Below are 16588 nucleotides of genomic sequence, written 5' to 3' on the forward strand. Positions count from 1 at the left end.
TCATGGTACAAAATTTTGAATTACTTTTCTATCCTTCTCAACACCAAGCATCTTATCAAACATTGTTTTAGACAAAGTTTTGGAAAATAACTATGATATTATTACAAACAATTTAAACAGATTTGATAAGGTGTCTACTAAGGCAGTTACGTTTTTTTTGTCCGGTGAAAATTTTTTTCGAACCCATGCAGTTATGGCTGGTCGTATCAAAAATGTATTTAGAAAACATTTTTCGGCATTAGGTAATCCGAGTTATCATACGTTAAAACGGATTCGATATTATTCATATTATGGGAGTTGTTGCGATTTTCCTGTTTTTCAAAAAATCTTCCCCATTTCGAACCAATTGTTCGGATTTTTCCCATAACTTACTTGACCGAGAATTTCCATTACTGGATTTTATTTATCATTTTGGACATGACTTGTCCAAAAATACGGCATTTATCGGGCCCATAAAAATGTGATATATATATATATGGGATTTTTAGAACAGAAAAGCAAACTATAAGAAATTTTCGTCTACAATAGGTAGTTTTTATTTGAAATTTACATAAAAGTGGTATTATTACAATTTTATATGTGTAATAGTATAAAATATTATAAATTACGATATGATTTCTTAAAATGCTTCTTGTTCGATCCAAATTACAAATACACGCATCTCCTGAAATTCGTAATGTGTTAGAGATTTGGCAACAGCGCGCGCCATAAGCCGAGTACTGCAATCTAAGAGTGGGACGGGCTATAGATGAGGACATTGCGTTTTTTTTCTCTCCACGGACTATGCGCGTACATATGTGATATTCATGCTGATATAAAACCTAGTTTATTCCCATGACTATGCGCGATGACAGGCTACTCAATCCATTGTGTTCTTATAGACTATGTGTGACTATACAGACTGTGTGCGCGAACAAATGACTCACCTGTACTGACATCGAACTAGCGTATCCCCCACAGACAACGCGTGTTGACAGGTGACTCACCCATAATGGCATCGTACATAGTGTACTCACAGATTCCGTGTGTGAAAAGGCCCATGACGTGTATCACCACAGACTACGTGTGTGAACAGGACCATGATGTGTATTCTCACAGACTACGCTCGTGTACCGGCGACTCACCCATGCTAAAATCGAGTCCCGTGTATTCGTAATATCCCGGGGGTGACCTGGCCGCCGCCGCAGCTGCAAGAGCCAACTCCTCCTCTATGTTGTTTGGACGGCAACTGGTCGTCTTCCAATGTGTCCTGCACACCAACAAACAAACACACGTGAACTTTAAACGTCGTCTTCCAATGTGTCCTGCACACCAACAAACAAACACACGTGAACTTTAAACTCAACATGCAAAATCACCCACAGAACAGCCCGATTTGGTGTAGCGCGTGGCTTAGCTCATAACATCTTTTTCGTGGATTGAAATTCACATTGGGCATAGATGCTTAAGTCGCCCCACACTTGGTCTGAAGGCATTGGGGTGGGGTCAGCTACTCGCTCCAGACTGTACCGGCATGGTTCCTGTGGATGCAATAGCCATTGGATCTTATGCCGGGTTTATAAACCACGCAAGAAACGCAAAACGCAAAATGTTCAGAAATCACATTTTAGAGTACCTGTTTATAAACTACGCAAGGCCCAAAGCGCAAAGTAAGTACTGTTCATTATCCACCTTTCTTGCGTTTTGGCTTACGTTTTCGAAGGTCATGTTTGAAGAGAATTTTTTTTCGAAAACTGTTAAAGAAGCAGAAGTTACGTGCATATAAGCCCACGATGTTTTTTGCAGTATATAAATTATGTTTACACTTGTTTAACTTGCGTACGGTGATAGAAAATCACTTTTTTAAATAAAACAATTAACAATATTTTGTTGTTGTCTTGATAAGCATGAATTATCAAGAGAATCCCGTGGTAAAAATACTTATGGTTTTGACTGTTATTGGGCTGGTGAAGACTTGGGAAATTCGCGCCTTTTAAACGACTGTGAATTTTGTGCGCTGGTTGCGTTTTGCGCTGTTTTGTCGTTGCGTTCCTTGCATAGTCTGTAAATCCAGCCTCAGTTCTGCGATCGTCCACACGCGACGTGCGGAAACTGTTGCATTGCCGCTGGCTCCTGATTGGTGGTCAGGAGCGCAGCATGCCACTACTTTACATGCCAATTGGTCTCTGGTGCGAGCAGTTTTCCACCCGTCACCAGCCGCCATTCGGAGCGGTTGCTGATCTATGAACTGGCGACCGTACACACGGAAGCAGAAGTGAAACAATATTTGAAGTACGTCGTACTTTGAGACAGTTGCAGCGCGCGGGAATATCTGACTGCCTGTTGGACATGTTTGGAATATTTCACTCTTTACAGCTGTGACTGAAGTTGTTTCCGCGCTTCGTTGGGCCAGCAAGAATACGGTTTATTTGTATCAGAACATTCGCGGTAGTCCGAGAATAATAAAGACATGTAAAGAAAAAACGTTTCGGCAAACCAAAACAGTATCAATGAGCAACAGTCTTAGAAGCTTCACTCCTGTCACACGTGGACTACACGCACATAACTTTTTTTTCTCAATAACTTTTTTTAATTTGCGATTATTTCCTGTTATGACCATTAAAGTGTTCAAAACCTTTTTTTCCAGGATAGTTTCGCTATCATAAAGTTTAATTTGGCACACCAACACGCTTGGTAGGCCATCAGAGGTTCAACAAAGAAAGGACAATATATGAGTAGAGAACCTGAAATTTCGCGGAATCATTTCGTCGCAAGCTAGAATGCAAACTTCACACTCTCGCACTGTGTTCATGATTGGACCGCAGTTGTTTGGACACGCCCGTCTACAACCGTGAGCCAATGACGCCCAGCTAGGATAGAAGTAAGCCAATCATGTAGTGCCAAATAACAAGGATAAAAATGTTCTCGCTAAGAAATCAACCAATGGGAAAGTAAACATGGGTCGAGCACACCTTTAACTTTGAATTCTATCCTGAGGCCAGAATAATCCGCGAAATTTCCGGGTCTCTATATATGAGTTAATGGCGCCAGACGCGGGTCCGCCATCAACGAAAACGTGCCTGCGAGTAATTTGGGCAACAGATCTGTATAAACGATCGGACAACAGAATCCGTTCCCTAAAATAAGGGACAGGCCGTGTCCTATCGAGCACTGAGAATACGGTCGGGGCACAGGTGTGGCGTATGTCTTGGAATACCGGCCCAAAAATGTGTTGGAAGGAGACGCGGGCTTCGGTCGCCGCTCACCTGAGTCCACTCGCGCTGATGTACTTCTTGCTGCAGCCCTGGCAGGTGTAGGGCCGCTCGTTCGTGTGCAGTCGCTTGTGCAGCTTGAGGTGCACGAACTGCGTGAACTTGGCCGGGCACAGGTCGCACGCGTACGGCTTCTGGCCCGAGTGCAGCCTCAGGTGCGTCTTCAGGTTGGAAGTGGAGCTGAAGCGCTTCTTGCAGATGTCGCACTGGTGGGGCTTCTCGCCTGGAACCCAGCATTTATACTGTTCACGCCCACGCGGTGGCAGAATTGGTGCATTCTCGCGACAAAGAAACCAACCAACAGACAATGTTTTCTTTTTTCAAAATACCCTCATCATTAATGTGGATAGGTCCATCATCGAGTTTTTATAAATGTCCTTAATTTGCTGTATGCAGTCAACTGTTTTTTAATTTTAATAAACAAACTGTCCCATTACCATCTGGAAATATAAATATTTTTTTTATTTAGTGACCCTGAAGAACAGTCCACTTTTATTTATTAGACTAGGTAATATGTTGTAGGACTATTGGACTAGCTTTTCTGTATTTTGACGTAACACAATGGACTGTATCTTATCTGTGGTTTGTTAAGAAGAACTGAAATTATTATTTTTTTTAATATTGTCATGAAAATACAATATCTCAATAGATGGTATAAGTGGAGGGGTGAGTGTATCTGACTGCTCACCTGTGTGCACCAGGTGGTGCTTCTGCAGGTGCGCCAGCTGCGTGAAGCTCTTGGTGCAGACGCCGCACTTGAAGGGCCGCTCGCCCGAGTGCGTGCGCAGGTGCACCTTGAGGTTGGACAGCTGGCCGAACGTCTTGCAGCACACGTTGCACTCGTAGTGCATCTTGCCGTCCTTCTTCTTGAGCGGGTAGGGCAGCGAGCGGTAGCCGCGCGAGCCGGGCGCGCCCGGGCTGCTGGGGCTGGAGCCGGCGTCGGGAGACAGCGACTCGCCCGGCGAGTGCGGGGCGCCGTGGTAGGGCGCGAGCGACTCGCCGGGCGAGTGCGCGGGGTAGCCGTACGGGTAGGCGGGGTAGGCCAGGTCCGGCGGGTGGAAGGGCCCGTGGTACGCGGCGGGCGGCGGGGACGGCGGGGGCGGGCTGTGGGGCTGGCGGCCGCCCAGCAGCAGCGGGAGCATCAGGTGGGAGCTGGGGGGCGGCTGCGGGGGCTGCGGGGGCGGCGGGGGCGGCGGCTGTGGCAGCAGCGGGGCGCCGGAGCTGGAGTCCGGACTGCACGGCACCACGTGGTACCTGTGCGACTTCTTGTACGAGTATGCCATCTCCGTGGGGGAGGAGGGCGGCGGACTGGCAGCCTTCGGCGCCTCCTGGTTGCCGTCGCTGTTGTTGTTGGTGTCCGTGCGACTCCTCGTCAGGATGTTCTCCAGGATGTTGGTGGTCGGCAGCAGGTGCATGCCGGCGACTCTCTGGCTGGCGACCGCCTCGCTCTCGTAGAAGTGTTTGTGCGTCTGAGCGGCGGCGGGAGGAGGCGGGGGGGAGGCGGGCGAGTCGATCACGATCACGGTCGTGCTGTTGGGCGACTGCAGCGGCAGCGACGTCGACGGCGGCTCGGACGAACTCGCCGGAGCGACGATCTTCGGGTCGGCGTCTTCCGCGCATTCGCGCTTGTTTTTGTAGTGGTACGCCTTGGTTATTTTGATTTTCACTTTCCTGTACTCGTTTTTCTGGACCTCCAACGGTTCGGCTGCCAGACAGCTTAAATTTGCTGGCGGCTTCTTGCTGCAAAAAAACAAAAGACGCGTGTGTTACAAGCAACATAAAGAAAACCAAAATGGACATTTGATACTAATTTACATGTAAGAATGTTTTATAAGTAAAATCTGAGCTTTACCTGAAGTCGAGAACGTAGTTGTTGTCACTGTCAGAATCACTGCTATCTTCAAGCGGCGTGAAAACATCGTCGTGGTAGCCATTGCTGTGGTAGCCTTCGTCAGACCTGACTGAGCCGTCGGTAGGAGTCAACTGAGTGGACCGAGCTTCGTAAGCTTGGTGGCACAAGTCTTTGTGTGGGGATTCACTTGGTGTTTCCGCTGCAATGGCGCAAGAGGTAGAAGCACAGTTGGATATGGGCACCGACGTACTTACTGCACTTGACTGCTGAACTTGTTGCCCTGCCAAACAGACAGAACTTTAGAGCTGTCTTCAAGAATAACACATATTTTGATGATGTAGGTTTTACCGCTGCAGTTAAAGTATTTACTCAGAGTTTTCTAGGTTACATTTATTATATGATTATTACCTATTATAGTAAGGGCCTATGAACTTTCAAAACTGTTTAAAACGAATTGAGTTGATTATGCCTTTTAAATACAAACTGAAACAAAGGTAGAATGGATAATTAAATAGAATATATATATATACAAAAGAAACGAGCATTTTTATTTTAAAATATTAAAAATAAGATTTTGCTTTTCGCCATACTAAGCATTGCGGTATTCAGTTTTGACTTAAGCTATTACGTATATTTCATCAATCGTTATAGGACTTTCTGTTTATATTGAGCCTATAAATGTGTGTTTTCCACTATCACAAAAAAATAACGTTTAAATTTTTCATAACTTTATGAAAAATAAAAATAAATTGTTTTCTTAAATCGATATACTTTGAAACACTGCTTTCTGAAATAAATTATTCCTAAATTAATTCGTCCTCTTTCAACGCATCAATCAATAATCAAATTTTTAAAAAACCAATAGAAATTTCCAAATATTCATGGCTACAACTTTATTTTTTCTATGAATAGGAAAAACAACACGTAGACTAAGAAACAAGTAATTCACTTGCTAGCAATTCTCTCACCCAAAATCAAAACATACGCTTATTATTATAGTACTATTAATTAAACAACTCTCTTATTTATTAAAAAAATTATTACATGAAAATACTTTTCATACTGCCACTGTACGCCCAAGTAAAAGTTTAAACTAAAGTTGAACAAAAATTATGTCTATATAACTTAATTTCAAAGTTTTTTTGCAATAAAAATAACAATATTATGTTCTAAAAATAATGAAATATACAAGCAATGTTCACTTATTGGTTAAAAATTACTCGCATTTAATAAAAACTTTTGTGAAAATTATGGAAATATTAAGTAGCCTGCACAAAACTGAAAATAATTAATACTTCTAACAGATAAATATTATTTTAGATAAAGATATAATATAATTATTATTACATCGAATCTCTGAATTCTTAATATTAACAGTGGTAAATTAAAAATTGTATTTTTAATGCCATATTAACGTTTCTTTTCTCGAACTAGTTAACGATGTAATTTAATAAATTTTAACATCATACTATACAAACTTCCAGTGTAACTGTGTCTACCTGTACCATAAAATTTAGTTTCAAATCCATTAAAGTATTTAATGCTATTACTGCATTACTATAACCAGTTCACATTTAATTTGTACTTACTTATCCTCTGTAGCATCAGTTCACCAGTGAGGGGATAATTTAGCCTTTCCGCGAACTCCCGGCAGTACCACACCAAAAGTTCCTGATTTGGCAGTATTGGTTTTATTGTGTAAAAGTAGATGTTCATCTAAGAAAAAAAATAACACACGAATTAGAGTTATTAAGCTTCTTGTCACTTTATTGCAGTTTTTTCTTTTAATATTTGTTTTAATGCTATGAAATCACAAGCATATTTTAATGGCAAGAATACGCAAGCAAGATGTACTGTGTTATTTTTGGTAATGATAATTGTACAGAAAAGAAGAATGAAAATACATTCAAAAATTGCACGACACTAGATATATTTTTTTCATGCCGTAAAGATATCGATAAAAAAATTTTGTGGAAAAGTAAATTTGAAGCGAAGATATAAAAATAACAGTATGTTTGAAGACAAGAGATTGAGCATGTTAATATTTTAAAATATTTTGAGTCACTACGATACATAGTCGATTAGGAACTAATAACGATTATGTCTGAGATAAGTTGAAAAACAAATGGAAAACTTTTCTGGGTCAGCCGCGTTACTGTGGATATCTTTGCACCTGCAATCTCGGTCGTCGTACGTCATTCCCTGCAGAAAAGCGCGGACTATTGTGGGAGAAAAAAGAATCCGACGAAACTTAGAAGTGTTTGCAAGTTTTACACTACAGGCACCCAATTCATAGAATAACTGCAAAGTGCCCCTTAAAAGTTGTGCATGATCGGATGAATGTATCGATGGCGTACAGAAAAAACTTTCTATTGAGTTTTTCTCGAATAGAAAAGTTTTTTTTTTTCCTTTACCAATCTTACCCAAAGCTTCATTATATTTCAAGACTGCATTTGGTGAGAAACTATCCACAAAAGAATATCAAAATATTTAGATGCTAATACAACATGGTATAATTAATTATAAATACTTTTTCGGCAGTGTATTTTTGGGTTTACAAATTTTTGAAATCAGTTTTTACGTTTTTTTATTATTACACGTTCGAGTAAAGTGTTTTAAAGTAATAGATGGTCATACAAGGGTGAAGCCAGAAGTTGGCTAGCAGAGCAATAGACTATGGTTGTATATTTGCTCAAATGTAGCCACATTAATGCATGAAAGGACGCGAGGTAAACGTCCTTTCACGAAAGGCTAAATCGGCGATTCTGTGAGGTTCTTTGCTAATATTCGGAAGGTTAAAAAAACAGTATGGCATCCTTTAAAATCTCTTTTCCATAATAATATAGGCTAAAAGTTTTATTTTTAATTAGGTATAACATAAGAAATTTCCATTTTTGTTTATTTTGAAGTTTTGGTGTTTTCTGTAACATTAGAGGCATCTCAAGAATTTTAGAAAAATGATATGTCCAAGGGAACAGGAAGAAAGAATTTCTGGGTGTTACTAAATCGAATGAACAATACATGCGAAAGAGTTCGCAAATGTTTCACATCGTGTTGTCTCCAAACCAAGAAAAGTGGACATACGAAGTTTTGCGCCAAGACATCGGTATAAACTTTGACACGTTTATTTTCTATCTTGGATGTGGTACAGCCCTGACATGACGCTGCTCATGTGACAGAAACACATTTATCGAGCCCTGAAAGGTGCTCACATCGGTCAAGGCAGATGGTTTGGCACGTCATTCTGTCTCTCTTCCATGGTGGGGGAAGGACCAGCCTGGTTATAGGCATAAGCTTAAAACTATAGAAAAACTTATTTCAATCATTTCCTTCAACTACTGCTGAGTCAGTTTGCTTGCCAGAGTCTTTCAGCAATCACGACCGCTCATAAACATTAGCTAAGGATAAAAAAAATAGCTATTTTGGAACCATCGGCTGGAGAGACATTTTTCAAAAAAGTACCATAGATTAAAAAAAAATAGATTGTGAAGGGAGTGAGCGGGCAGTCATTCTTGGAATGTGAACCACCACGAAGAAAATGATTTAAAAACACTCGACACAGGAGGAAAATGTTACAAATGATACAAGATACGCTTTAACTCTAATAAACTTACTCATTAAGATTACAAACTTTTATTTAATGTTGGCAGTACAAATGTCATGAATGTGAGATTTCTCTGCAAACGGCCGAGTTTCCTCACCTTGTACTGGCATGCGATTAGGTTCTGAGACTCGGAGGAGTAAGCTGGATTCACATAGCGCATCCAGTTGGACTTCTTCGTGTCGTAACCATCCATGTAATAATACAGTTCGTTATCCTTGTACACCTGAGAACCAAAAGTTCGAACACATGCGTCAGAACCAGCAAAGCGAACTTTTTTTTTAATAATAAGCCCAAAATTTTCAATGTTTTCTGCACAAAACAAAAATGAACAGATCAAACTTGATTGTCTTTTACCGGGAGGTGTAATTTGGGATTCTGTTAATAGCGTTCCATACATCGAACATGAGTGCCAGCAAAGTGGACGTACGGGGAGGATAAGATCCCGTGGGGAGAGAGTTTCCAAGTTGTTTGTGAGTTACGCTATCCAGTTTCTTGGAGGTGCCAGAATTGTGGCTCGAGGGGCACCACCAGCGCAGGGCCACTCACCCGCCAGAAGTACTTCCTGTTGGCGGCGCTGGGCACTGCGTCTCGGGCATACACCTCGCCCACCAGCGGGCCGAACCTGGTGCCCGTGGGGATGTAGCCCGTGCTCCACACGCCCTGCACCTGAAACACCACCGCGCCGCTGCAGCGACCCCCAACCAGCCGCTCCGCCGACACGTCGTTTACATCACGTCGATGCCTGCGGCGATCGATATCCCCCATTCGTCCGGTTATTCTTACCTGTTGAATTATTAACATTTCTGTACCTATGCAGGTAAAGAGCAACAATTTTTTATTCACGTGTTGGTACAGAGCACTCATGCCATTATGTCCGAAGCACAATTTTCATGCACTTTTTCCACAAAACATTTCACTGAAAACTATAATATTAAAAATATCACTTTTGCCGAGAATAATATTTTTTATGTCTCATAAAGCGAAAGGAACATTAAAATAAATAAAGTTTAAATAAATCGCAAACTTGCTCTCCTGAAAAGTTACAATTTTGTGACATGGCGTCCTATACCTCCGTGGTACTATTTTTTTAAGTATAATTATTATTAAATTCCTTATTAAAACATTTTTATAATTAAATAATCTAAAACATGTCGGGTTCTTAGTGGCAAAATTAAATCAAACTGAGTATTTTTTTCAAATCTTTTATTGATTAGCATTCTATTAGCTACGTGTTTGATGGCTTCTTTTTTTGCCAATGCTCTAATGAATTTTTAAGTAATGTTAATAAATTTGTAAGTGTTAAAAAATCCTAAAAATGTTGAGTGAAAGAGAAGTCAACAATCATGTACATAAAGAAGAGAATATTGAAGAATAAAACAAATCTAAAAATTACTTTGTTGTATTTGTTTTTCCTTTGAGAATATGAGTAAATATCAAAATCGTTGACTATGATGGAGTAGTATTTATAGTGTAATGGTGCAAAGTTGACGTGGAAATTAATTTTTTTTTTTAATATTGTGGAGCAAACGAGAAAAATATTATACAAATTCGATATTGTCGGGACACAACACGAATATTTTTACCTGAAATATCAATATTTTCTATATATCGATACATCGTTGCTAACCCTATCTGCCACACTTCTGCCCTTCGCGTTTACTCTTGGCAATGACTCGTGAGGACGCCTGCACTTTGTCCATTTAACAAGTGCTGCAAGGAACAATCACGTTGTGAAAGCTCAATCTCTTTAGAAATTTATAAATATATATATTGAAACACTTATCATATATCTAGTATTACATGAATCTATGAATGTCGATGTTTGAATTTATCTTATAAAAATGTATCTTATCCTATAAAAAAAAATCCATCTTATACTAATACAGCGTATCTACATGACTGTCTTAGAACAGCCTAGGATCCCAATGAACTTTTTTCGATGGCATTTACTATTTAAGAATAATTTTCCTCTCTTCTCTGGAGAACTGCACAATTTTAATCAAACGAAATAATGAAGAAACCGTGCCGAAAATTGCCCGATTATCAATATGTCCCGCTAACTCCTCGTATGTTAAAAGCACTAGCCTCCGTAAGGGTCTACTTTGTGCGGTTAGCGATAGATGTGTTAGTCGCCTGAGCAAGATACATTCTCAAACCTTAAGTGGGCCATATTCGGCACTTACCCAACTCCGAAGATGGGAACCAACCTAATGTATTTTTGGCCCATTGTTCTACCATACCTATTTAAAGAGTTCGGCAGCCCCCATTCGTGAATTTCATCCCACCCATGCCCAGAACATGTCCTTCATTTACAAACGTTTGAGAGCAATTGACAGGCACAGCTGGCAGGCGGGCTAAACCCAGTGATTCGCACCTCATTTCCTGGCGAGCCTGATGTGTTACCTGACCCAATGTTATGTTTTTTTTTATCTTGCGGCACTTTATCCTTATGAATGACCGTACTGCCGTAAAGTTAAAGTAGGAACACCTTTTAATGGTTAACTCATGTCCATTATATTTCTACTTAAGGCTTGGTTGGCCTGGCATTTATATTTATCACATGTGATTGGCTGGGGGTTCTAGCTGAGGGTAAAAGCCCAGGTCCGATTGGCCAAACCAACCAGCCAACCTGAAAGAATGAAGAATCTGATTGGCCCACAGCTGCAGCCAATCGGGAAACACTCCCATCCCAGGTGAAATCATTAAGAGGCGGGAGAACTTCTAAGAATGTCAGTAGTTAACTGCTACCCTAATGATGGCGACTGCAATGTCGATCGATAAGTCCGTGATATCTTCGCCTTGGACGCGGCTACCACCCAGGAGCCAAGCAACTCCAGACAATGGCCGAGAAAATCTGTGGTCTTTATGAATGTATCCAGTCTTTGTGGTATAAATTTCTGTCGCGTTAACCTACGACCAACTACACTGCACCACACACCAAAGTTAAATCGTACCTGTTTGACCAGAAGTTTGGTTGGCGCGTGGGTTTACATTTACACAGATGAACCCTTTTGTGAACTATGGCTATGGCTTCACCGGTGACCAACATTCTAAAAGCGGAGCTGGAAGTATAGAGACGCAGTTGCAGAGGCCATTGTACGTCTTCAACGCTACGACGGTTGTCGCGTCAAAGCAGCTGTTGTGCTCGTACTTGTGTCTAGTTACCGCGACGCCTCCTTTGTGTTCTGATACACTAACATACCGGCACAGAGCGTGCTGCGCACTGTTCTGGCAATCCAAACTTGCGTTAGACTTGAATGTAGGTCACGGGAACGACCAACCTGGGAGTGTTTCTGTGAAACGATTGTTTTAGTTAACATTTACACACGTACTTCTCAGTAGGCCTAGTATTCACTAACGAAACCCAATTACAGTTTATCATTATTAAACTATATGTGAATAAATTGTGGCAATCCAAAATTTAATAAACTGTATTGACATTCGAAGTTTAGCCACGTCGACCCTGCTCATCTTCGAAAACCATGATAGTTTACCAGACAACAGACACGAAATCCTACAGTACAATTTAATGTCCCTTTTCTTAATCAAAGAAAATTATATAGCTAACAATGTTTTCTCGTGTGTCAGTTCTCGGTTATCAAAAACAAAATTCGGCGACTTATTACTTAGCTGCGAGTAGTTTACTATATTTACTTAAAAAAGTGTTTTAAAATTTGAATTTTTGGAACGCAAAATTCCTTTAGAAATAATTTCTGTAAAAAATTAAAAATTGCTTCACGCTTGTTTTCTCGCAAGGAATCGCCTTCTAAGCATTTTAGTTGTTGTTTTGAAATATAAGTAAAAAATTGATAATTATATAAATTTATACTTTCTCTAACAGAAAAGTGCTTTAGCAGGCCAATTAGTGACAAACTATAAGATATAGCATACATTTTGTGAGCTCTGTAGCAAAGTGTTTGAAACATTACAATATCTGACTTTAAATACTACTTGCAAGTGTGTTGGCAATATTTTCCAGAAGAAAGTTACGTATGCAAGAAATGTTTTATATCGTAAGGATTGACTTCGCCATGTCGAGTTGTTACGTTTTAACGAAATTATTTTTGATTTGAGAAAGTTCCAAATATGTACTACATGTAATCTGCTATTAAGAAATAAAATTAGGCATGTATTTATAATGATTTTTTTTGAAAACTAATAATTACGACATGGTCAATCACTTAAAGTTATTTAAATATTCTTTCGCAGCTTTAAAATGCATTCGATTTACAATGAAGTCCCATTTTTTACGTCTGGAATTAGCAAGGAACAGGGGGGGAAAAAACCACCATGGCAATTAAGGCACTATTTTTAGATTCAATAGTTTATAGGTGGCAGCCATTTTCTATCTTTAATAATTGAAAACATTTCTTCATTAAAAATTTTAACCTAATTTAATGGAATGTTTGTAGTTAAGTGCTGAAAAAATGTTTTCCATTGTGAAGTCATTGACGTTTTGAATCGAATTATACTATTTTGTTTAGATTACTACAACTGCATTTACATTGTCAACAGTCATAATTTTGCAGTATAAAAAATCAAGTGTGATCTATGCCAAATTGATGTATAGGTTTCAATGATTAACGATTAAAAATGGTTTCGCTCCGAGAAAGAGGCTTATTTCGTTCGCTACCCCTGCCCAGCATTAGCACCGCGGGCTGGTACTGGCGCATAGACTCGTGATGAACATTGAAGGTGCGCAGTGAAACGTCGTGGCCCGACATTGAAGCGCTCGTTCGCCAAGAGAACTGATCCAAACGTGTGTTACTGGCGGGAGCATTTGGCTAGTCCTCGAGGTAATGAAAACTCAAAGCGCCTTAAATGTGCGATTATAAATGAAGTGGGAGTTAGTGTTTAAATACGCTCTTTGTCAAATTACTTCAGAACACTTTATATTTTACAAATACAACCTTGTTTAATGTAGTAGCGTTTGCAAACAAGCGTTCGAGGCATCAGCTGAAATCAACAGCTCTTATGACCAACCGTAAGCAATCAAAAATCAGGCCCCAAAACGTTTTAAGATTGTTAATATAGTGACAAAGTAAGCTGCTATGAACAAAATATTCACTATGCATAACTATGCTATTATATACATAATTCCCATAAAATGATGTCCTAGTTATAATCTATATAAGCGCACGGCGCGAATACTGCTATGTTGTTTTCTCGCTTGCAGCGCCACCTAGGCAAAACGCCGACTCCTGAACGTAAAGCACCATGAACATTGTATTGTCATAACGGTCGAGATGACAGACCTCTTTTTCGCTGGCCTCCACGTTCACCTGACATAACGCCATGCGATTTCTTTTTCATTTGGGCCCATATATAATATCGTAACTATGTTCCGCAGCTACCTAATGATTTTCTAGAGTTGAGACACAAATTTGAAGAGACGTTCCTACCAATACTCCGGACGTGTTAACCAAAGTGTGGGAAGAAAGATTGGGGCTTTAGGTTGGATGTGTGCCGTATAAATAAAGGCGCACATATTGAAAATTTGTAACATTTGTAAGAAAAACTAGGTTAGTTTACCTTCAATTTGATGTATGATTTTGTTGTATATAGTCTAAATTAAACTGTTATAATATATCATTGAAATTGAGACATTCTTTTATGGACACATTATATTATATTATATTATATTGATATAAATGTATTAATTTCATGCCTTATTTTGACCTGAGAGAACAGAAACACTGAACCCAGCTAACATATACAACTTCTAAATAGACTTAATAAACAAATACCACCACTTCTTGGTGCTAATACTTAAGTGAATACGTAAATTTGTTATAAAACATGGTTCAGAATATTCTCCATGTAGATGATGCTGTTGTCAGGACTGAATTCTGACCATTGCTACCCTGCGCACATATTACATATCTGTTTTGTCTTACTCTTTCTGCTCTATTTTCTCAGATCAATGTTGTCCCCGTGCGCAGACGAGAGAAGTTTTGTTTGTATCCATAGTGACGTCCATTGGCTGGTTCTGTCAGGGAGGAAGGGCTTGACTCCCCTGATATTCCTTTTTTTCCTAACTTAGCTAAATATAAGTACATTTGTAGGAGGGTTCCGGGTTAGGTAGGGACCTAGGTGCGTCTAAGGCCGAAGCCTATACGCCTAGACTTGCTGGGATGTAGTCCCTTGATATTTGTGTGGATAAGAATATTACAAAGAATAAGTATTAGTGCATATGAAAAGTATCGTTTCTGGTCGTTGACGAAAGTGGTTTACCATTAATTTCATTTTTTTAATTGTGTATAACGGTCATACGTGTTATAATTGAAACTACACACAAAGAGGGACAAGAAATTTGTAGAGAGCACAAATATTTGAAACATGTTTTCAAAGTGTGCAATTTTACAAACGAATAGACCAGCAAACAGGTATGCAATGGTATACGTATGTGAGCATGTATACTAGTTCAGGTATGCGAGTTCCCAAGTGTGCAAGTGTGTTGTATTGGAAACACTCATCATCAAGCGCCACAGCTGCAATCTGGGATTTAGACAAACAATATTTAAAATGCAATGACAAACATGACGAAGGTCTCTACTGTAGGGTTCAGTATCGTAACAGACCCAACGACGAAGAACATGCAGAGGGGCTAGCAGTTGTCTGACTAATACCTCCGATCTAAGCCTTAGAATTTTGACTTGATGTAAGTTTTTGGACATACGCCATTGCTTAGAACTTTTTCTGTTGAAGAAAACTAAAAAATAAAATAAAATAAATAAATTAATTAAAAATTTTATTCAACAGAAAAAGTTCTAAGCAATGGCGTATGTCCAAAAACTTACATCAAGTCATGCACTCCCATTGCACAAATCTTTCAAAGATAATATTAGAATTTTGTTTGCGGCTTGGTTTAGTGATGGCCAGCACTTTCAGAAACGTTTGAGATAGAAGCAGGAGCATGTACTCACATCGCTGAGCGCTTGGGACTGCCGCAGCGTGAGGTTGCGTGGCAGCGAGGCCTCTGCCCGGTCTGGGCAGCCCGGCTCGGTGTGGGCGTCGGGCACCAGGTAGACGGCGTGCTTCTCGAAGTCCTCCTCGCGCATGGAGGCCACGTCCCACGAGCCGCAGCCCGCCTCGTCCATGGCGCCCTGCGGACCCAACACACACCACCCTCAGCAGTACTGCCATGCAGGCCTTGCGCAGTCAGGGTGGGCGTCGGGCACCAGGTAGACGGCGTGCTTCTCCAAGTCCTCCTCGTCTATGGCGCCCTGCGGACCCAACACACACCACCCTCAGCAGTACTGCCATGCAGGCCTTGCGCAGTCAGGGTGGGCGTCGGGCACCAGGTAGACGGCGTGCTTCTCCAAGTCCTCCTCGTCTATGGCGCCCTGCGGACCCAACACACACCGCCCTCAGCAGTACTGCCATGCAGGCCTTGCGCAGTCAGGGTGGGCGTCGGGCACCAGGTAGACGGCGTGCTTCTCCAAGTCCTCCTCGTCCATGGCGCCCTGCGGACCCGACCACAACGGTCCACGAAATCCTTCCAGGGGAATTCTGAATGCATACTTGCTCTAGTCCATAGCCCGGAACCTTTGCCAATATCCCTAGTCAGTGGCACTGGGTATTATTGTCTGCTAGTTAGTTGTGAGGCACCTAAGGTGCTTGTTTGAAAAATGATGAATACAACAAACATTTTTAATTAGGTAAATACAGATACATTTTTCATCATAATTCAATTTCTTTTAATGCTGTGAAAATGAAAATTATTTTAGTTTTTTATATCGGAAATGATAAAAATATTTGACGGGAAATTTTTTTTTATTGAAGAACCTCTTGAAAAACTACGTTGCGTTTTAATTGTCTGTGGTCATTCAATAACTGCCTTTCTCTGTATTCGATTCAATATACACCGTGATGGCGACC

At 40.5% G+C, this 16588-nt stretch overlaps 1 protein-coding gene across 1 annotated transcript; it reads right to left on the reverse strand.

Moving 5' to 3' along the window:
- Window positions 1–1092: 1092 nt before the first annotated feature.
- LOC134528962 (PR domain zinc finger protein 1) lies at window positions 1093–15807 on the reverse strand. Its single transcript, XM_063362630.1, has 9 exons — window positions 15634–15807; window positions 9250–9373; window positions 8805–9016; window positions 6693–6819; window positions 5354–5383; window positions 5104–5302; window positions 3940–5000; window positions 3246–3474; window positions 1093–1249 (listed from the first exon to the last, which is right to left on the reverse strand). The coding sequence occupies exons 1-9, from the start codon at window positions 15805–15807 to the stop codon at window positions 1093–1095; spliced, it is 2313 nt and encodes a 770-aa protein (XP_063218700.1).
- Between the last annotated feature and the right edge of the window lie 781 nt (window positions 15808–16588).

This window comes from Bacillus rossius, chromosome 2 (genome assembly GCF_032445375.1).
Source record: "Bacillus rossius redtenbacheri isolate Brsri chromosome 2, Brsri_v3, whole genome shotgun sequence".
Classification (NCBI taxonomy): domain Eukaryota; kingdom Metazoa; phylum Arthropoda; class Insecta; order Phasmatodea; family Bacillidae; genus Bacillus; species Bacillus rossius.

What these genes read in the sequence shown, in the direction of transcription:
- LOC134528962 (XM_063362630.1), bottom strand. Translation starts at nt 15,807, where the DNA reads ATGGACGAGGCGGGCTGCGGCTCGTGGGACGTGGCCTCCATGCGCGAG. An exon ending in ACTGATGCTACAGAGGATAA is followed by an intron (nt 5,384 to 6,692) that starts GTAAGTACAAAT and finishes TCTGTTTGGCAG; the next exon opens with GGCAACAAGTTCAGCAGTCA. An exon ending in AACTACGTTCTCGACTTCAG is followed by an intron (nt 5,001 to 5,103) that starts GTAAAGCTCAGA and finishes GCGTCTTTTGTT; the next exon opens with TTTTTGCAGCAAGAAGCCGC.